Raw genomic sequence first — 22,795 nt, 5'->3', positions numbered from 1 at the left:
AGTTACTAAGGACACATTTAAATCACAGAGGTGTAATGTTAGTCTACTGGAACTGTATACAGTGGTTAGCTTCTAGTTAGCGTTTTAGCTATAGCTGCTTGCTAGCTAACGTTAGCCCCGTGTGCTCAAAGCAGCCAGCTAGGTGTATCTGTTATGACTATAATGTTTCCAAAAAAGCACCAGACTACGACGTAAGGTTAGACATTTTATTTCATGCTCAAAAGCCCCTGGCTTGCACATCGCAGTCACGAAAGGGGCTAGCTCAACCAGTGCACTGTGCACAACAGCACACCAACCCAACTGACGTTACCACAACACTTGACGGTACTTCACAGCACTGTCGTAAGACCACCGTGCTGTCTTAAAGGCACAGTGTGCCTACCCAGATGCATACACAACATTGACGCGGCTTGACATACAAAGAAGTAATTATCACAATTAGCGTTTTTTTTGTCTGGTAAAAAATCTGTTTGGCTGGTAAAAAAAATCAGATACTCGCCAGTTGGCTGGTAAGCCAAAAAGTTAGTTTCCTCCCCTGGACACCTCCTATAAGTCTAAGGCCCTGTTTAGACGGAAACGCTAGCAGGTGAATCCGCAATTTTTTTTCTTCTGATGTGCCTTTCGTTTATACGGAAACAGCGTTTTTACGGGGTGAAACCGCAAAAAAGTGAGACTACCTTCCAGGGTGGAATTCCTAGAAACAATAAACCTTTGCGCTATCATCTAAACTGTCAAACCGCATAAAACGATGACGAAAGGGTTGTCAAGGCTCTCGTCGCGCGTACTGCTTACATCACAGGCATGCGCCAGTAGCCTAGAAGCGTAAACAAAGCATGTCTGATTCTATCCATGGCGATCACCTGAAGGCTACATTGGCAGTACTTTTAAATACACAAGAATCTGTCCCGCGGCGTGACTGGACCCACTGTCTGTGAGTGACTCTGCTTTGGTCCAATCACATTCCCCACCCACAGTCTGCGAATCAGAGGCAGAGTAGGGCGGGTCTTCACAGCACGTCATGTGACATATGCGCCAATCGTGTGACAGCGGGGCTCAGTCGTCTCGAGTTGTTACAGCCTCGTCTGCACGGAGAATTCCATCCCAAAACGCTAGTCTAAACACAAAATTAAAAGTGAGACCGTAAGACGACTTTTGCGGTTTCTGTTCAGACTCTCTCAGTCTAAACGTAGCCTAAGACAAACAGTCCATGAGTTATGAAAGGGGGCTTGGCTTATTTCAATGGACAATGATGGACATTTATTGATTATTGTTTGGTTGCATGTGTGCAAATCTCGCAAACTACTAGGCTGTGGTGAATGAAACTAGGCACACAGGCTGACATGGACATTAATTCAGGAATATCTTTCAAATTGGTCAATGACCATATTTAATTTGAATTAATTTCCATCATTGTCCATTTAAATAGATATTCAGTATAAACCTATTGAACGCGAGAGGGCGATATTAGCGAGGTTCGCTGCTCATTGTCTCAAAGGATCAGCTCGTTGGCCCCTATTTACAACATGGAAATGCCATAGTGAACCTATAAAAAAATATATATAATTATATTAGATTGTGAAAAAAAAGCGCCCCTGGTGGGCGGTCGTTAGTGGTTAACATACCGTTGTATTCGTTCGGTACACAGCCGTTCGGTACGGTAAATGGCTGCTTTTTTATATAGCGCTTTTATCCAAAGTGCTTTACAATTTGTTACTCACATTTTACCCATTCACTCACACACCGATGGCGGAGGCAACCATGCAAGGTGCCAACCTGCTCATTGGGAGCAATTAGGGGCTAAGTGTCTTGCTCAAGGACACATCGACACGCTGCCCGGGAGGAGGCGGAATCGAACCGGACGACTGCTCTACCTCCCGAACCCCTGTCGCCCCTGTACGGTACACTACACACTGAAACGGTTTGGTACGGATACGTGCACCTTTACACCCCTATTGACCATTGAAATAAGCCCTACACACTCGTGGTTGGAACCAGTTTCTAACTTGCTTCCTAACACCCTTCCTATGCTTTCTATCACAGTTCCTTGGCCTACTATAATTATCGACTTTTCATCCAAATCGGACCTGTAGTTTGCGAGATTAGCTGCAGATAGACAAGACAGACACACACCCAACCGCATAATCCACCCCAGGCTACTGGCTGGTGGAGATATACTGCGCTATAGTAGAGAAGACACACACATTTATATACACACACATGTTTGATATGTTAGTTGGTAGCATGTCAAGTGTCCAAACGTGTGGTATGCGTGCACACGCGTGTGTATATAAATGTGTGTGTGCTCATCTACACAGTCGCTCATTCCCGTCTTCTCCTCTCCTCCCTCCTCCCTTCCTGAGACTTGACCGCAGGACAACCCTGCTCACGGCACCGGGGGCAGAGGTGTGTGACGTGTGTGTGTCAGTGTGTGAAAGAGTGTGTGTGTGTGTGTGTGTGTGAGTAAGAGAGAGAGAGAGAAAGAGAGCGAGCGAGCGAGAGAGATAGTGAGAGGTAGTTGACGGCATGCATGGCCAAGAAGTTCAATAGTCTCACACATACACACACTCTTACACACCGCCTGCTGCACAGGTTAACCCTTTCACTACCACACTAGAACATGGTTAACCCTTTCACTGCGACAATACAGAAGGTTAACCCTTTAACTGCCACATGACCAGGCCTGGACTGGCCATCTGGCATACCGGGCATACCGGTGGGCCGACGCATATTTGGGCCGTTATGATTTGATTAAAAATATATATATTTATAAAAAAAATATATATAAATTAAAAAAATTGGTCGACGACCGGCCCACTACTAGGCTGGGACAGCGGCCCATTGGTACTGACTGACACTGGGCTGGCCCAATCACATATCTTACTAAGCACCCCCCCGCCAGTCGTGCAGGTACATGACAGAGGGGGGCTGGTACATGACTGAGAGGGGGCTGTGGTACATGACTGAGATGGGGCTGTGGTACATGACTGAGATGGGGCTGTGGTACATGACTGAGATGGGGCTGTGGTACATGACTGAGATGGGGCTGTGGTACATGACTGAGATGGGGCTGTGGTACATGACTGAGATGGGGCTGTGGTACATGACTGAGAGGGGGCTGTGGTACATGACTGAGATGGGGCTGTGGTACATGACTGAGATGGGGCTGTGGTACATGACTGAGATGGGGCTGTGGTACATGACTGAGATGGGGCTGTGGTACATGACTGAGATGGGGCTGTGGTACATGACTGAGAGGGGGCTGGTACATGACTGAGAGGGGGCTGGTATACAGGACTGATAGGGGGTCTGGTATACATGACTGAGAGGGGGCTGGTACATGACTGAGAGGGGGCTGGCTGGTACATGACTGAGAGGGGGCTGGCTGGTACATGACTGAGAGGGGGCTGGCTGGTACATGACTGCAAGGGGGCTGGTACATGATTGAGAGGGGGCTGGTACCATGTATTGGTACTGACTAACACTGGGCTGGCCCAATCACATCTCTTACTAAGCACCCCCCCCCCCCCCCCCCCCGCCAGTCGTGTGGTACATGACTGAGAGGGGGCTGGTACATGACTGAGAGGGGGCTGGTATACATGACTGAGAGGAGGCTGGTACATGACTGAGAGGGGGCTGGCTGGTACATGACTGAGAGGGGGCTGGCTGGTACATGACTGAGAGGGGGCTGGTACCATGTATTGTGCATCATTGTAGGTCAAACCATTAAAAAGTTAATTTCCACAGCAGCCATTTTGGATTTTGGTCTCTCACAAATTTCCCCCGCCTTTTTTAAAAATACACCCCGGCTAAATTTGTTTATTAACCCTCCTAGATGACAAATGCATTGAGAAACGAAGTGCCACAGATGACCCAACTACTAGGTCCATATCGTATCATCATATTATTTAAATAATCATTAGGATAAGGGTTCCCTTGATAAAGATGCATGAAAAGGCTGTATAATATACAACACCTGTAGATCAACTGCAAAAACTGCTTTTTTGATTTGATTAGATTTGTATTTGGAAAGGCGGCTAGGTGGTGTAGTGGACAAGTCACTCGCCACCAGTGTGGAGACGCTAGGATTCGCGTGTTCGAATCCAGCTCTCCACATTGTTTTTCAGTTTGGCTGGTCGTCCGCAGTAATACACATTGGCCGTATTACGGGGAGGGAAAACTGAAGGGTGGGGATCGAACGTTGTGAACAAGCGACTCCTACAAGTCGGTTGGTGCGCCTGCGCAGTAAAATCAGGAAGTGTCGGGGGCAGCGTGAGCCTCCCACGCGTTACTCCTCGACACTGAGAGAACGAGCTGCGCAGGTGAAAAGATGCGACTGCTGTTACCTCAAGTACCGGAGGGGACTTGTGCTATGTATGACTTAGTCCACATTGCAGCCGGCTTGTGGGAGGCAAGAAACAGCGTTCGTGACAGGGGAGGGTTGAATTGGATGATACGAAATTGGGATGGGAGAAAAATATAGAAAAATGGGAGAAAAAGTGGATCAAAAAAAAAGATTTGTATTTGGAAATTAAAAACACATCATAAAAACAAATTATCTTGACCAATTTGTATTCCTGAGGATATCACCTAAAAGCATTAATTAAAACACTTATTTCCAAGGTGGTCCTCGATGGAAGACATAAAAACACAGCACATATAGCCTACTCAACTGCTAATTTTTGCTCAACTGCAAAAATGTATGCCTACTTATGTATTAGCCTACAGGGAAAACACATTCACAACAGGCAGCAAAGTTTATTTTCAGCCAAGTATGGTAATAAGGTAACTATTAGGATATATATCGTATGGATTACTTACTCTTATAACTTATTACTATCTGTGGTACAGGGCTGTACAGTGCGACTGTCGCACGTGCGACACTGACGTCAGTCTGTGCGATGAATGGATTGACTTCAGTAGCACTGGTGCGATGCCCCGTGCCTGGCGGCAGCAAAAGAAAAAGAAAGTGTGACGGTAAATTGAATGGACCACGGCGCCACGCTATCCACTTGGTACTTGTAGTCTCGTGCGATTAAAAACAATGTGCCGTCTGCTGCGTAGAGTCCATATATCAAACACCAAATCCCATAATCCCTAGCGAACAATATGCCCGCGAGTTGCGAGCTCAATGTGAGTGACTTCGACAAGATGAAGCGCTTTTTTAAGGTATTAAATCCAACAAAAGAAGTACAAGTCCAAAACCCCAAACGAGCCCGAGAGGGACCACCGTTAATAGAAACGAGACAAAAGGAGAAGATTAACAAGATGTACAGATATAACGCAGAGTGGAAAAATGATTTTCCGTGGCACATTTTTAATGAGGAAGCGCAGCTATTATTCTGTCACTGGTGCCGGGAGGCTCCGGAAAAGATCCGATCAGAGAATCCCTATGTCGTGGGTAACAATATCCTAAAAAGGGATAACATTAATAAACACAATACGTCCCATCGACACGTTCTTGCCCGGGATGCCTTCAATGCTAAACAAACTCCTGAGCGGGCCGGCACCCTCTTGCACTCGCTGACTAACAGGCGACCAGAGCGGATGATGCTGATCTCCGCGAGGTAAAGCTTAAGATGAATGTGGCATATTGCATCGCCAAGGAAGAAATGCTGTTCACTAAATTTAAGACGCTAATTTTACTCTGTAAAAAGAACGGAGCCGATATAACTCCATCGTATGGCTACTTAAATTTCCCTCCGTGATCAATAAAGTATTAATTATCTATCTATCTATCTATCTATCTATCTATCTATCTATCTATCTATCTATCTATCTATCTATCTATCTATCTATCTATCTATCTATCTATCTAATAACGAGACAATATGCAAATAAGGTAATAATAATTAATTTAATTTATAAAGCACTTTTCATTCATGCAGAGTTCCTTGTACTTCTGATTAAAGCAATGGTGTGTGTGTGGATCTGAAAAAGTGGCCAGCAGACATGATACTGGAACTGTGACACGTGTGCAGTGCACTGCACACACACACACACTTGAATAATAATAATAATAATAATTAATTAATTTATTTATTTGGTTCCACAAATATGTACAGGTGTTTGTATGCATTATATCTATTTGGTATGTTGGTTTCTAGGTGTTTCTAGGTTGGTTTCTAGCTTTCCCTGTAATCTGAGTCCACACCAGCGCTGCCTGGTCTCAGACTGCTTCTGTTATATCGGTTATATGGTTATGTCCTTGTTTTTTTAGTTTTACATTATGGGCAAATAAAGAAAGAATTTGTCTGAAAGCATTTCTTGTTAAAGTTTGGATTTTGTGTGCCCTGTATGCAAGATTCATGTCCCTTGCCAGTCACATACCTATTTAAGTAATGAACTGCACTACTTGTGGTTGTTTTTAGAGATTTTAGAGACGTTTTATACTCGTGCTACAATATTTTGGCCTGTGCTACAAAACTATCAACCTCTGTAGCACCAGTGCTATGTGCAAAAAAGTTACCGTACAGCCCTGCTGTGGTAGCTCTAGTCTCCACCTACACAAATTGTTTTTGTGCTGTCCATTGATCATGCACCTTCACATGGTAGGCACATTAACTGTAGGTCAAACTCCCCAAACAAACAAGCACACAATTGATTTAATTGCCATATAAATCACATACAAAGATCTAACTATTACTCCTCTCTGAACATGAATATAAAACAAGAAGGTGATCTATTAACTGTGTAAACCTTATGCAATATTCATCATTGATATTTGAATACTTGAAATCTGTATGAACTGAGTAGTTAGTATCAAATGAAATAAGATGGAACAGCTCCATGCATTCATTGAATAAACAACTATTTGCTCATTACCAGTATGGTATTGTTTAAATTGTACAGCTTTTTGCAGATCTTTGTCAGGGAATTCCAACAATTCTGTACCTGAATGTAATCATCTCTCTCCTTATGTCTAGTCAAGCCAGGTTGTGGAGGAGAGACGGGGATGAACAGGCTATAGACTACTTTGCCCATCCTGAGCCTGCTATGATGCAGATGTTTTTACATCACCACCCAAAACAATATTCAGCCAAGAGTGAGTGAGTACACTGGTCCACTTGCACACTTGTCCATGGCACTTACTACCCAGCTTTGTAGTGGTTTGGGGGAATAGTACAGTAGGTACGCATATTTAAGGGAACCGCAAGGATGGTGTACTGGTGGGTGGTGTCCGACCGATTATGGTGGGCCGGTCTGGGCCAAAAATGCCAGGGCCGATTTTTGGTCCCAGTCCAGCCCTGCACATGACAAAGGGTTAAGAAACATATAGGTCGATACGATATTTGCGTTTTAAATTATTTTTTTTTGTATTTTGTTTGCTATCGTATATTATTTGTGATACAAGAGAGGACATGTTATGGCACAGATATGCAGACCTCAGAAATACTGTTGCACTGCCGCTGGTGGATGCCAAACAGAGAGGAAACATTTGGACAAAACTGGATATCACTCCACTACCAGCATGTGCAAGGTACTGTATGGCACCTGGAGTTGACGTCATGTTGCTCCAGTCGATGTCACATGAATAAATTAGAGACAACGTTACTGATTATAAAGTCAGACCCCCCTCAATAGTGAGTGCCGATGCCTCTCTCGCGGATTAACTCAACTCCTTTTACGCCAGGTTTGGGGCGAGCAGTGGCGAAGTTAGCTCACCGGCTAACGGCGCCACTGACGCGCCGGCTGCCGCTGGGAGGTGGGGTTCATCCGCGGGGGGGTGGGGGACAAACTCTCTCATTGATAGAACACAGCGTGAGATTAACGTGTATGGGAGTAAATACTAGAAAAGCTGCATGCCCAGATGGGATAACAGGACGAATACTAAAGTCCTGTGCAAATCAGCTGGCCCCAGTATTTACAACCATATTCAATCTATCCCTGGCTGAGTCCGTGGTCCCTGCCTGCTTCAAAATGTCCACTATAATCCCTGTACCAAAAAACTCCTCTCCAGCAGGCCTAAATGACTACAGACCGGGTGGCACTCACCTCTGTGGTCATGAAATGCTTTGAGAGGCTGGTCAAGGACCACATCTGTGCCTCTCAGGGCTGTACACTGCGATGATATCGTCGCGAATTGCCCCTTTAATTGGCCGTTGCGATTGGTAAATATTATCTGGGGGCAGGCTTGCGAGTAGTGCTTTCAAGTCTTGCATTCGCATTTCACTCCTAAATTATCCAAGGCGTGTGATGACGCGATGACGTCACTCACGCGAGCTGAGCAGTGAGCACTCAGCAGGCATGATCAGCGGGAACAATCGACTGAGCACTCACTCTGATAGACTGGCTGACTGTCTGATTTAGCTATGAAGAAAAGTAAAGTTAGTATTGCTTCATATTTTCGACGCGTTCGACCTCCTATAGTGAGCCGAACTGAACTGAACTCAGACACATGGAGAGAGCTGCGGCGTCTGCTGCTCCTCCTCCCTCCCGCACCCGTGGCTGTTGTAAACACTAGTCTAGTGGGACACTGGGACCTCGGTGAGCCGGCTAGCTACTGATAGCTATCAACAAATGCTCCAGTAAGTCTAGTAGTGCATGATAGCTCGCGTTAGCTTACTGTTCAAAACGAAACGTCCCATTAAACTAAATAGTTCAGATAGCTCCTGATATCAATGTCTTATAACACCGAGTCGATGCGTATTCGAGCTGAGGGCACGCTGAATATAGTCAATAGGGTCCAGCTGCAGCGCCGGAGAATCCTGGCCGTAGCTGGAGGCTACAGTATAGGGTCCAGCTGCAGCTCCGGGGAATCCTGGCCGTAGCTGGAGGCTACTCGAGTACACACAGACAGTGGAGCTGGTTGCATATAGCGAGCATTTAGACTTGTTGCGTGGTGGCGATGTCTCGCAGATAATACAACTACAAGTATGATTATATAATATATATATTTTATTAAAAAAATAAAATTATAATTTTTGTTTTCTTTTTTTTTTTTTTTTAAATCAAAACCAATCGACATAAATAATGGTAAAATTGTTATTTAAAAATGTGCCCCTAAAAAATATTTTTTGCCCCTAAATTTCTCATTTAGGGGCAAGTGTGCCCCTAGTGAAAAAGCTTAGCGTACAGCCCTGCCTCTCTCCCTAGTAACATGGACCCACTGCAGTTTGCATATAGGACAAACAGGTCCACTGACGATGCAGTCTCCCAAGTACTACACAACACACTATCTCACCTTGACAGTCAGAAGGGGGGCTATGTGAGATTGCTGTTCATTGACTATAGTTCAGCTTTCAACACCATAGTCCCCACCAGACTGGTTGACAAGCTGATCGATCTGGGTCTGAGCTCCGCCATGAGCGCCTGGATCCTGGACTTTCTAAGTGACAGGCCCCAGGCGGTCAGGGTGGGGGGTCATACCTGCAGCAAAATCACCCTGAGTATCGGGTCCCCCCAGGGCCGCGTTCTGAGCCCCCTGCTGTATTCACTGTACACACATGACTGTGTGGCCAGGTTCAGCTCCAACTCCATAGTGAAGTTTGCAGACGACACGGTGGTGGTGGTGGTGGTGGGGCTGATCTCTAACAATGACAAGAAGGGAGGAGGTTGATGAACTGGCACGCTGGTGCCGGGATAACAGCCTACTCCTGAACATTGGTAAAACCAATGAGCTGATCGTGGATTTTAGGAGAATACAACAGGGGAAACACACGCCACTGTGGATACATGGGGCTATTGTGGACAGGGTGAGCAGTTTCAAGTACCTGGGAGTCCACATCACAGAGGACCTGACATGGTCAACACACATAGATTCTGTGGTGAAAAAGGCAAAACAGTGCCTCTATCACCTGAGACAGCTAAGGAAGTGAACAGAGAGACTCCGGCTCAGCTTCTTCCCCCAGGCCATCAGAACACTGAACTCTCCACTCACAAGTACACATGAGCACACACAGACACACACAACACTCATGCGGCAACCGCTAAAACAATCACTTTAAACAAAATGTCACTTTAAATAATGGAAAAGTCACATTAAAAGAAGGAGGTATTGTATAGTATAGTTTAGATACATTAAGAGTTAAAATTGTAAATTGTATATTGTATAGTAGTGTACATAGGAACCAGTTTCTCAGGAACTTAGCATATCTTTTTTTATCATGCATATCTTGTGTCCTACCCATTTTATTTTTTTCTATGCCCATTTTTATTATTGTATTTTGCACAATCGATGCGGGCATGACCACCCGCATTTCACTGTATGCCCTGGTATGTATGTGACAAATAAACCTCTTGATTCTTGTTTCATGGTGGGTGGTCTGAACCAATAACAGTGTTCGGTGTGTGCCCGCGGATTAGAGCAGATGGCTGGTGAAAAAGAAAATATTTCTCACTGTGGCGTCTGGAACTCTTCCATGGAACTTGTGCTCATTGTGCTAGGCTAACTTTACATTACAATTTATAAATGTGTAACAGGACTTAGGGCTGGGCAATATGGCCAAAAACGTTATCGCGATAAAATTATAAAATTATTTTCATATAACTCGATATCGATAATTATCGTCGATATAATGTCTGTCAAGTTTAATTAACTTCTTATGCCCGGCGCCGATGGACGGCCTATTAATAGACTTGTTTTGCTGCTGCGAATGTCTCGAGTTGATGTCGTCATCAGTCCGCGCACGTTAGCAGTTAGCCAGAGCAAGCAGTGTATTCCATGACAATGTACTAAATATGACCCTAAAATACTCCGTTCCGCCCCAATACATTGCAACGACGTCCACCGTATACCCCACACTACTCTAACCGTTACCCTCAGAATTCACGCCACACACATCGGCATGTAAATTATAAAATAGCGCCGTGCAAGCTAATTAGCCTAGCCAGCCTTGTTTACTACTTGAGTCCTACCTCCGGGTCTGCTTCCGGGTCTCCTTCCGCTGTTGGCCATCTCCTTCACTGATTGGTTGTTAGTGCGTGTGCTCATATCCAAGCTTGGAAAATCGATATATCGATACTTTGCGACTACGTTTCATGTTTATTTCGAGGAAATAATTTATCGCGATAGTTATCGTTATCGTTTTATCGCCCAGCCCTAACAGGACTAACGCTACACTGCAGCAAGCTACTGAGCCAAGGAAGAACAACAACAGTGCAGGAAGGCCAGAGGCCAGGCGGGGACAGCGCTCCAAACCCGTGTGGAGGTGTTGTTTGACACCCCCTCCAAGTACATTTTAAATAGCTTTTCAGTCAACATGGTTCGGGACTTTATCGAAGGCAATAACCTGCATATAAAATAATTATCAACTGCATTAAGAAAGTCAACTTTCTCTGCAAAGAAGTATTGGGTTATTATGACCCGTCGCCAGGTGAGACCGCAAGAGTCAAAAGGACTGTAGTTGGAAAGAAACCAGTTTGATAAATCCGGCACATTTAGAGTTAAGTAAAATAAGTCTAATCAAGGACCGCTATGGAGTTAAAGCTTGTGACTAACTTTCAAATATTTTTTATTTTTACTTGAAATGAGGGTTTACATTTTCCTTCATGGTAACGAGGGCACAAACAATACATTCAAAAGCCACCGGATTTTTATTGGAATTTGTATATATATATATATATATATATATATATATATATATATATATATACATACATACAGAGTTAGTTTTTTTCTATCAACAAAAGCAAAAGTAAAGGAAAGTTGGTATAGAGAATTAGAGGGGTTTTAAGACGGCACTCTGAGGATTGGAAATATTGATTTTTGTATCAAAGATAGGAGTAAAACACAGAGAGAAAAGAGTGAGACTGAATGCGTGTGGTTTTCTTTACATGCACATGCTTACACACCTCTCCTTCAATATGAATAAGGCCCCGAGTTGGACCAACACTGTGGAGGCAAACACTGCTAGCACCTCTAGCCGCTCAAACCTAGAGAGAGAGAGAGAGAGAGAGATAGAGAGATAGAGAGAGAGAGAGAGAGAGAGAGAGAGAGAGAGAGAGAGAGAGAGAGAGAGAAAGAGAGAGAGAGAGAGAGAGAGAGCGAGAGAGCGAGAGAGATTATATTCAATAACAAACTAATTACGTAAAAAAACACACAGATTAAGATAACATATGAATCAAAGCATACATAATGGTACATGAAGCTACGCATGTGAAAAAGAACGTCAGCACACATGAGTGCACACATCAGCAAACACATGAGCTAAATAGGGAAACACGTGAGCAGCCATCACTCTCGGGCACACTCTAAATAAATTCATGGAAAGGGAACATGAAAAATACATTGTAGAAAACAAACATACGCACTCGCAAACACACACACTCAAACCCACACACATACATGTGTGCGTGCATGCGCACACACACAACCACACATATGGTTGCATGTTCTTTTACACACACACACACACACACACACACACACACACACACACACACACACACACACACACACACACACACACACACACACACACACACACACACACACACACACACACACACACACACACACACACACACACACACACACACACACACACACACACACACACACACACACACACACACACACGCACACACACGGCCGCATGTTCTTCTACACACACACACGAACGCACACACATGCACAGATGACCTAGTGCTGACTGTTCCCGTTATGCCATAGGGTCTGTACTATAGTGCAGCCCTCCCAGATGAGCTGCTCTGCACCAGTGAGCTCATAGCCCACTTCATATGAAGGCTGAGCCTGTTGGATATATCGCTACTGATCTCATTGCTTCAAATAGCCTCCACTGTAAAACATAAATCACAAGGTCTACGGGGTTCAGAATTGTCAATATGCATACCTATTGGGTTTCCTTTGTTCACACCGAGTACCGTCTTTGTAGAAGAATTTTGTTTTAAACATTTTTTATACATTTTTTTTTTTTTATCATGCAAATTTATTGTTTGGTAACAAAGGTTATTAGGTATGTTGTCGAAGCCTTTCCAAGTCCCTGCAATTTAAGGTAAACTAATATAACCAGTTAATCTAGTGGGTCAGTAGTAGTCATTTATATGATGCAGAGCACCTCTGAATCCTTCTTCCTTTTCTCTAACATTTAAACTTTCTAAACGCAACCCAGCCCCCCAACAGAAACAACCAGTAAAGTGACTACGGGTGACTAAATCAAGATTATCGAGATTGTTATTTTCAATGGAGGTGGGCAACAGGATGCACTCGTGACGGGGCGTGAGGCGTCAGATCCACAACCTTTCATCATGCTCTTATGAGACTGAGAATCATTAACGAATCACAGCAGAGACAATTAGGTTTCTGCTGAAGCGGTTATGTCCAAAAATACAGGAGAAACAGCCAGAACCCTGTACGATTTAAATATCATAACATTGCCAAAGAATTTGAGTTTGAGTTTATTTGACTGCAAAATCATTTAATCCCAATGGAAGTAAATCATGTTAGAAATATGTGTTATGTTTAATATAGTTCATGTTATGGTGACTATTTTACAGTAACAATCTCACAACAACACTGTTTAGCGATGTACGTCCACGCTCATGCAAGGGCAACTCAACGTCAGTGTAGGACGGTTCTGTAGCTCTGTCGCCCGGAGTCTGAACACGCTATGAGACTCCTGTTGGAGGCGAAAGTGTGAGTGAGTGAGAATGAGAGTGAGAGTGAGAGAGAGAGACCCATGTAACCACTCTATAACGTCAGACTGTTGTATGAATGACCTCCTAGACCCCAATCAGTCTGGCTTCCGGACTGGCCACTCCACAGAAACGGCCCTCATTGCGGTCACAGAGGCACTTCACTTAGCAAAAGCGAAAGGCCTCTCCTCTGTCCTGATTCTCCTAGATCTATCTGCAGCCTTCGACACAGTCAACCATCAGATCCTCCTCGCGGCCCTCGCAGGAATGGGAGTGGCTGGATCTGCGCTGACATGGCTGACATCATACCTCAATGACCGCTCCTACCAAGTGTCATGGAGAGGGACTCTGTCGGCCACCCGCCCCCTCCGGACGGGTGTCCCCCAGGGCTCGGTCCTAGGACCCCTTCTCTTCTCCCTCTACACTAAATCACTGGGTAACATTATCACATCTCATGGCTTCTCATATCATTGTTATGCCGATGATACTCAACTCTTCCTCTCCTTCCCTCCCTCAGATATCCACGTCTCTGAGCGGATCTCGGCCTGTCTGTCCGACATCTCCGCCTGGATGACGACCAACCACCTCAAACTGAACCTAAGCAAAACAGAATTGCTCCACCTGCCGGCCAAATCCTCCCCCCTGACCGACCTCTCCATCACAGTCAAGAATGCAGCTGTGACCGCGTCGCCGACCACCAAGAACCTTGGTGTTGTCCTCGACGACCAGTTGAACTTCTCTGCTCACATCGCAGCGACAACCAGAACCTGCAGATTCCTCCTGAGCAACGTCAGAAGGATACGCCCCTTCCTGACAAAAGAAGCCACCCAACTCCTCGTCCAATCAACAGTCATCTCCCGCCTCGACTACTGCAACGCACTGCTAGCTGGCCTCCCGGCCACTGCCACCAAGCCTCTTCAACTCATTCAAAATGCAGCGGCCCGCCTGATCTCAAACCTACCGAAGTCAGCCCATGTCACCCCACTTCTTAGGGACCTGCACTGGCTCCCCATTGCTGCACGTATCCGCTTCAAGGCCCTCGACCTAGCATACAGTGCGGCAAAGGGAACCGCTCCCGCCTACCTCCGGTCAATGGTCTCTAACTACACACCCTCAAGACCCCTACGCTCTGCGTCTTCTGGCCGCCTCAGATCTACTCCTATCCAAGCTCCCGGAGGGTCATCAAAGAGAAGCCGCCTATTCTCAGTCCTTGCCCCACAATGGTGGAATGAACTACCCATCCCAGTTAGGACAGCCGAATCCCGTCCAATCTTTCGCCGTCGACTAAAGACTCACTTCTTCAACCATTATCTGAAATGATAAAAAAAAAAAACTAAAAAAAAAAAATCTAACCCCGACTAACCTTAATGTCATGCACTTGTCCTAATAAACTAACCTACACTGTAACACGCAACACTTTGATGAACATTGTTACTCAGCTGATAGAGTTATACCCTTCTTGCTGTCTTGTCGCACAGAACTTGTAAGTCGCTTTGGATAAAAGCGTCAGCTAAATGACTAAATGTAAATGTAAATGTATGACCTAATCGCCTCAATACTAATGGTCAGTTTGGTTCAAGCCCCCTGCCAAAAAAAGACAATTGGCTGTAGATGATCTACATGGACCACATTCAGAGAGATATTTAAAGGTCCCCTCCACTCTACCTATCATGTCATCCAGGACATGCAAACTGCTAACATGTGTATTATAAGATGATACATTTAGTGATCAATGCATGAAAACAATTATTTTCAGCATATTTTATAACAAGATCGTTTAAGCTAAGAAGTGTTGTGTTTGGGTGAAACAAATCTTTGGCGAACCGTTTAGGTGGAAAAGTTAACCGGCTTGGGGGAAGACGTGGGGAAGGGGGGCAGCCTTGAGATCGACACCTAGACCCTCCTGCATTTCATGGAGTGTCAACGTTTCTTTTCCCTTTTTTGGCCAAAAAAGTCTTTGCCACTGCAAAATCTCCCCAAAACCTAAAGGGACAGTGTGTGTTGGTCTGATGAGGGAGCCGATATTGGACTTCTCCGGTTCTGTTCCTACCACACACATTAGGAATTGAAAAGCCGCTTTCCCCAATCACCACTCCGACACCCTAAGGTTAAGGGTCATCTACATGCAAAATTTTCCATTAAAACACACACACACAGAGCTAACAAAGACGGTGTGTGTGTGTAGCTGGGGTGATGGGATGTGTTTACGGGATACTAACGGATGAGAACTCAAGTACACAAGGCAAACACACACACACACACACACACACACACTAGGCTTGGGCGGTATGACGGTATTACGGTATACCACAGTATTTAGAAATACAGACGGTATTGAAAATCAATACAGTCAAAATCACAGTTGGGTTTCAGTTTCTATTACACTGAAACGGAGTTTCGACAGGGACGGCATTGGGTTTCGGTTTCTATTACACTGAAACAGAGTTTCGACAGGGACGGCATTGGTTGTAGTGCACACACAGCACGCGCCAGCAGAGGGCAGGGGAGGCAGTCAGTCTTTCCCGCACAGAGCTGAGCTGAGCAAGATGGCGGCAGCATGTACTGCTAAACGTTTCTGCACAGTCGCATTTAGACAATTAAAGGACTCTGTTCGGATTTAAGCAAAACCCTCGCCACGAGTCGACTCGCCAATGACTTCATCCAGCACAACGAGAGACAGAGGCACTTCTTTGGGAATGTAATATAAAACGGGGTGAGTGAGTGTTGACATTTTTTAATCCTAATGCAACTGGCTCACGTTGATACCTGGATGGTGCCGGCAGTGGCTACCGTTCTGTGATTTGTTTACTTCGAGGTTGAAGAAAGTGCACTTTCAGGTTGAAAGAACGGCCCTAATCTCAACGTGTTTCAATATAAGCGAGCGTTATGTATGGTGATAACGAGTATATTGTTAGCTCCGCCGCCGTGCCGGCTAACTAGCTACCGTAATCTCACGTTGATACCTGGATGGTGCCGGCAGTGGCTACCGTTCTGTGATTTGTTTACTTCGAGGTTGAAGAAAGTGCACTTGGTTGAAAGAACGTCCCTAATCTCAACGTGTTTCAATATAAGCGAGCGTTATGTATGGTGATAACGAGTATATTGTTAGCGCCGCTAATGGAACATTTTGCATGTAGATGACCCTTAACCTTAGGGTGTCGGAAACAGACTTCCACAGAAAAGCGAATGAGTCTGTGTCTTGTGTGTGCATCCGTGTCCTGTGTGTGCGTCTGCGTGTGTTTATGTCAGTAATGCTGCATGTCAGTATGGTTCAGTGTGGTCACTCAGCAGTGTTTGACCCTGTATGAATAACCTGTAACCTGTAATATTATGAAAGAGGCCAAGACCCAAAACATTGAAGAGGGACCACGCGCCCTGAGGCTTAACACTAGCACAGCCATGGAGAAAATGTCACCGATTCCCGCCGGGAACGGGTCAGATGAGCTTATATGAGAAATATGAGAAAAATAAACAGTGTAAACTATATAATTACCTCTGAATATAAAAATACGAGGCTTACCACAATGAAATGTAGGTTTGAGTGACAACATTTTTAATTTTTTTTTAATATACCGTCATTTTCACACTATAAGCCGCACCTGAATATAAGCCGCAGCAGCTAAATTGAATGATGTGTACATATATAAGCCGCACTGGACTATAAGCCTTTAAGTTTACTATAAGTTTAATTACCATATGTAAGGGTTCGTGCACATTGGGGATTGTCGGGAAAGAGATGGCTGTTTGAGGAAGCTCCCATTTATTAACATTTTTGTTTAAACAGTAACGGTAGCTAGGTACTAACGCCAGCTCACAGAACGATAGCCACGCTAGTTAGCCAGCCAGGTACCAACGCCAGCTCACAGAACGATAGCCACGCTAGTTAGCCAGCGCCAGCTAGGTACTAACGCCATCTCACAGAGCGATAGCCACGCTAGTTAGCACCAGCTAGGTAGCAACGCCAGCTCACAGAACGATAGCCACGCTAGTTAGCCAGCGCCAGCTAGGTACTAACGCCAGCTCACAGAACGATAGCCACGCTAGGTACTAACGCCAGCTCACAGAACGATAGCTAGTTAGCACCAGCTAGGTACTAACGCCAGCTCACAGAACGATAGCCACGTTAGTTAGCACCAGCCAGGTACTAACGCCAGCTCACAGAACGATAGCCACGCTAGTTAGCCAGCGCCAGCTAGGTACTAACGCCAGCTCACAGAACGATAGCCACGCTAGTTAGCCAGCGCCAGCTAGGTACTAACGCCAGCTCACAGAACGATAGCCACGCTAGGTACTAACGCCAGCTCACAGAACGATAGCTAGTTAGCACCAGCTAGGTACTAACGCCAGCTCACAGAACGATAGCCACGTTAGTTAGCACCAGCCAGGTACTAACGCCAGCTCACAGAACGATAGCCACGCTAGTTAGCCAGCACCAGCTAGGTACTAACGCCAGCTCACAGAACGATAGCCATGCTAGTTAGCCAGCGCCAGCTAGGTACTAACGCCAGCTCACAGAACGATAGCCACGCTAGTTAGCCAGCGCCAGCTAGGTACCAACGCCAGCTCACAGAATGATAGCTAGTTAGCACCAGCCAGGTACCAACGCCAGCTCACAGAACGATAGCCACGCTAGTTAGCCAGCCAGGTACTAACGCCAGCTCACATAACGATAGCCACGCTAGTTAGCACCAGCTAGGTACTAATGCTAGCTCACAGAACGATAGCCACGCTAGTTAGCACCAGCTAGGTACTAATGCTAGCTCACAGAACAATAGCCACGCTAGTTAGCCAGCGCCAGCTAGGTACTAACGCCAGCTCACAGAACGATAGCCACGCTAGTTAGCCAGCGCCAGCTAGGTACTAACGCCAGCTCACAGAATGATAGCCACGCTAGTTAGCACCAGCTAGGTACTAACGCCAGCTCACAGAACGATAGCCACGCTAGTTAGCCAGCGCCAGCTAGGTACTAACGCCAGCTCACAGAACGATAGCCACGCTAGTTAGCACCAGCTAGGTACTAACGCCAGCTCACAGAACGATAGCCACGCTAGTTAGCACCAGCTAGGTACCAACGCCAGCTCACAGAACGATAGCCACGCTAGTTAGCCAGCACGAGCTAGGTACAAACGCCAGCTCACAGAACGATAGCCACGCTAGTTAGCCCCAGCCAGGTACTAACGCCAGCTCACAGAACGATAGCCACGCTAGTTAGCCAGCGCCAGCTAGGTACTAACACCAGCTCACAGAACGATAGCCACGCTAGTTAGCCAGCGCCAGCTAGGTACCAACGCCAGCTCACAGAACGATAGCTAGTTAGCACCAGCCAGGTACCAACGCCAGCTCACAAAACAATAGCCACGCTAGTTAGCCAGCCAGATACTAACGCCAGCTCACAGAACGATAGCCACGCTAGTTAGCACCAGCTAGGTACTAACGCTAGCTCACAGAACGATAGCCACGCTAGTTAGCACCAGCTAGGTACTAACGCTAGCTCACAGAACGATAGCCACGCTAGTTAGCACCAGCTAGGTACTAACGCTAGCTCACAGAACGATAGCCACGCTAGTTAGCACCAGCTAGGTACCAACGCCAGTTCACAGAACGATAGCCACGCTAGTTAGCCAGTGCCAGCCAGGTACTAACGCCAGCTCACAGAACAATAGCCACGCTAGTTAGCCAGCGCCAGCTAGGTACTAACGCCAGCTCACAGAACGATAGCCAGTTAGCCAGCACCAGCTAGGTACTAACGCCAGCTCATAGAACGATAACCAGTTAGCCAGCGCCAGCTAGGTACTAACGCTAGCTCACAGAACGATAGCCACGCTAGTTAGCACCAGCTAGGTACTAACGCTAGCTCACAGAACGATAGCCACGCTAGTTAGCACCAGCTAGGTACTAACGCTAGCTCACAGAACGATAGACACGCTAGTTAGCACCAGCTAGGTACCAACGCCAGCTCACAGAACGATAGCCACGCTAGTTAGCCAGCGCAAAGCCAGGTACTAACGCCAGCTCACAGAACGATAGCCATGCTAGTTAGCTAGCGCCAGCTAGGTACCAACGCCAGCTCTCAGAACGATAGCCAGTTAGCCAGCGCCAGCTAGGTACTAACGCCAGTTCACAGAACGATAGCCACGCTAGTTAGCCAGCCAAGTACCAACGCCAGCTCACAGAACGATAGCCACGCTAGTTAGCACCAGCTAGGTACCAACACCAGCTCACAGAACGATAGCCACGCTAGTTAGCCAGCGCCAGCCAGGTACTAACACCAGCTCACAGAACGATAGCCATGCTAGTTAGCCAGCGCCAGCTAGGTACCGACGCCAGCTGTCAGAACGATAGCCAGTTAGCCAGCGCCAGCTAGGTACTAACGCCAGCTCACAGAACGATAGCCACGCTAGTTAGCCAGCCAGGTACCAACGCCAGCTCACAGAACGATAGCCACGCTAGTTAACACCAGCTAGGTACCAACGCCAGCTCACAGAACGATAGCCACGCTAGTTAGCCAGCGCCAGCCAGGTACTAACGCCAGCTCACAGAACGATAGCCACGCTAGTTAGCCAGCGCCAGCTAGGTACTAACGCCAGCTCACAGAACAATAGCCAGTTAGCCAGCGCCAGCTAGGTACTAACGCCAGCTCACAGAAAGATAACCAGTTAGCCAGCGCCAGCTAGGTACTAACGCTAGCTCACAGAACGATAGCCACGCTAGTTAGAACCAGCTAGGTACTAACGCTAGCTCACAGAACGATAGCCACGCTAGTTAGCACCAGCTAGGTACTAACGCTAGCTCACAGAACGATAGCCACACTAGTTAGCACCAGCTAGGTACCAACGCCAGCTCACAGAACGATAGCCACGCTAGTTAGCCAGCGCCAGCCAGGTACTAACGCCAGCTCACAGAACGATAGCCAGTTAGCCAGCGCCAGCTAGGTACTAACGCCAGCTCACAGAACAATAGCCACGCTAGTTAGCCAGCCAGATACCAACGCCAGCTCACAGAACGATAGCCAGTTAGCCAGCACCTTCGAAATCGAATGCCAAACTGATGATATCAGGAGCCATCAGTAGCTAGATAACATTAGACAACGCCTCATGCATTAATAAACTAAAGTGAATAGTTCGTTGACTGGGTCATTTTGTTTAATGCTTCAGTTATGTTGAAAGAGGAGCTCTGAGCTGCTCATACACCAGACTCTTGCCGTAATGGTTTGTTGACGTGGGTCTGTGAGGGGGATGAGGAGGGGCAAGGCGTGCACTGCTGCAGCATATTTAGGAGTCTGATCTGCCGGTCACAGAGCTGAGGGAGCGCCCAGTTAGCTGTAAAAATCCATAGATTAGCCGCACCGTTATATAAGCCGCAGGGTCGAAAAATGGGGAAAAAAGCTGCGGCTTATAGTCTGCAGCTTTTTTTGGATGGAAGAGCCACACATTGACGGGCAAAGAGCCACATGCAGCTCGCGAGCCATGGGTTGGCCACCCCTGCGCTAGATGCTCACAAAGTGCTGTGACTTTCGTCTGTTCCAACGGCCCATTATGTGGAATAACGTTCTAATTACATTTTCCTGAAGTGATTTTGAAATTTCCGAAACCGTGCCAGATAAAACGGGTACTTTTAGGAAAAGTCATTGAGTGACAGAGCTGGAGCTCGACCGAGTGACGAGGATACATTTATTGAAAATGCCTAGGGGTCATTTGACCCCTTGTCGGCTGTGCTAGTGTTAACACATTCCCCGCCATAGGTTATATCCATCAATATAGCCAGTCTGCCAGCACTATAACCCTATGGAGATGTTTACCTTCTTTGCAGGGCTATAACTTTTTTAATTGTATTGCTATATTGACATTACTATGGCCCATTCAACATCGATTATCTATCGTTCAGGATGTGGGAACGTTATATATTTTTTTATACATTCATACATTGTTGTGTTACTAGCGTCGAGAATATAAGTATGTTTTTAATCTTTTCTGCTGTAATTCCAAAAACAGTAGTTATAGGCCTTGAAGCATATATAGATTATCGATTGGCGTTTCTTTCCCATACACGCTATATTAAAAAATTCAAATGTATATGATCGGTATACATTATGCTTCATCATGCGTGGAGGAAAGGGGGGGGGGGGGTCATTTATAATTCCTTGATCGTCAGTAACGGCTTTATTTACTATGGGTTGATATGTTGAGCAGATGGTTTGCAGTGAAATGAATAAACAATCGGGTTGAAAATAACGTTACTGTCCTCCTGTTATTTTATTTCATACTTATCTTGTCTTGCACAGTCTCTGGAGCGTAACAGTAAGAAGCATTTTGTATAAAAGTATTCTGTACTTCTGTATGACAACTATTAAAGAAACTTGAACTCTTACCGCGCGCCGATGAGAAAGATCCAAATTATTTGACGCCGATCTCCTACATCCATTTCCGGTTTGTATGGCGCAATAAACACCGAAATCATATCGATTATTGCGTTATGGCAGCGATCCATATGCACTATAGTGTTTGTCTGGAGTCCCGTAACGAGATGTGACTGCCGGAGGAATTTCCTCGATGCACCGATGACACCATCCGGTTTTGAGAGTGTAACTCGCCCGACCATCCACCAGGCGGCGGTATTGAGGCGTTGCAGTCCCATTCAGGGTCCCGCTGCAGCACCGGAGGTTGGGTGGATGAATTATGAATGCCATGGCGAAAAAATGAAATATTGATCTCAAAAACGCTGTACAGCGTTGTTGGCGTTCAACGCATGGCGGGCAATAACGCTGTACAGCATTTTTGGCGCTGGATGTGTTAAGGCCCGGTCGCCTCACACCAATTTAACATCGTTAAGACAAGGTGGCGGAGGATTTCACTTACAGGAACACACAGAGTGGACTCAACATTTACACTTCACCGAAACACAATGCCGATTTATTTTGCACATAATCTCACACACATCCGAAAAACTCTAAGCAGTTTTGGACACAATAATTTTGTCTCGACAGTAGGGCTGGGGAATAAAACGATAACGATAATTATCACGATATATTTTAATAATCAATCATAATCGATAATAAAAATAATATCGTTAAATTATATATTTTTTTTTATTTGTATTGTGACCTGCAACAGGGCAGCTTTAAAACCAGAGACAGTGGACAGACTTGCCTTTCTTGCCTGTAACTTAAAGTAATGGCTTTGCTTGTCCAAATGACAATACTGAC

General features: G+C 45.9%; 1 protein-coding gene across 1 annotated transcript in view; it reads right to left on the bottom strand.

The window, feature by feature from the left end:
- slc30a6 (solute carrier family 30 member 6) overlaps positions 1-22,795 on the bottom strand; it is a gene marked incomplete at its 5' end in the record, with an annotated part of 272,427 nt that overhangs the window by 90,479 nt on the left and 159,153 nt on the right. Inside the window, one exon of the mRNA XM_084321298.1 lies at positions 11,791-11,871. Coding sequence (XP_084177424.1) covers positions 11,791-11,871 — 81 coding nt within the window. The remainder of the gene's footprint in view (positions 1-11,790; positions 11,872-22,795) is intronic.

Source organism: Notolepis coatsorum, assembly GCF_963971535.1.
Source record: "Notolepis coatsorum genome assembly, chromosome: 9".
NCBI classification, from domain to species: Eukaryota; Metazoa; Chordata; class Actinopteri; order Aulopiformes; family Paralepididae; genus Notolepis; species Notolepis coatsorum.
Note: the sequence above shows the minus strand (reverse complement) of the source record. Positions and strands in the feature narration are given on the sequence as shown.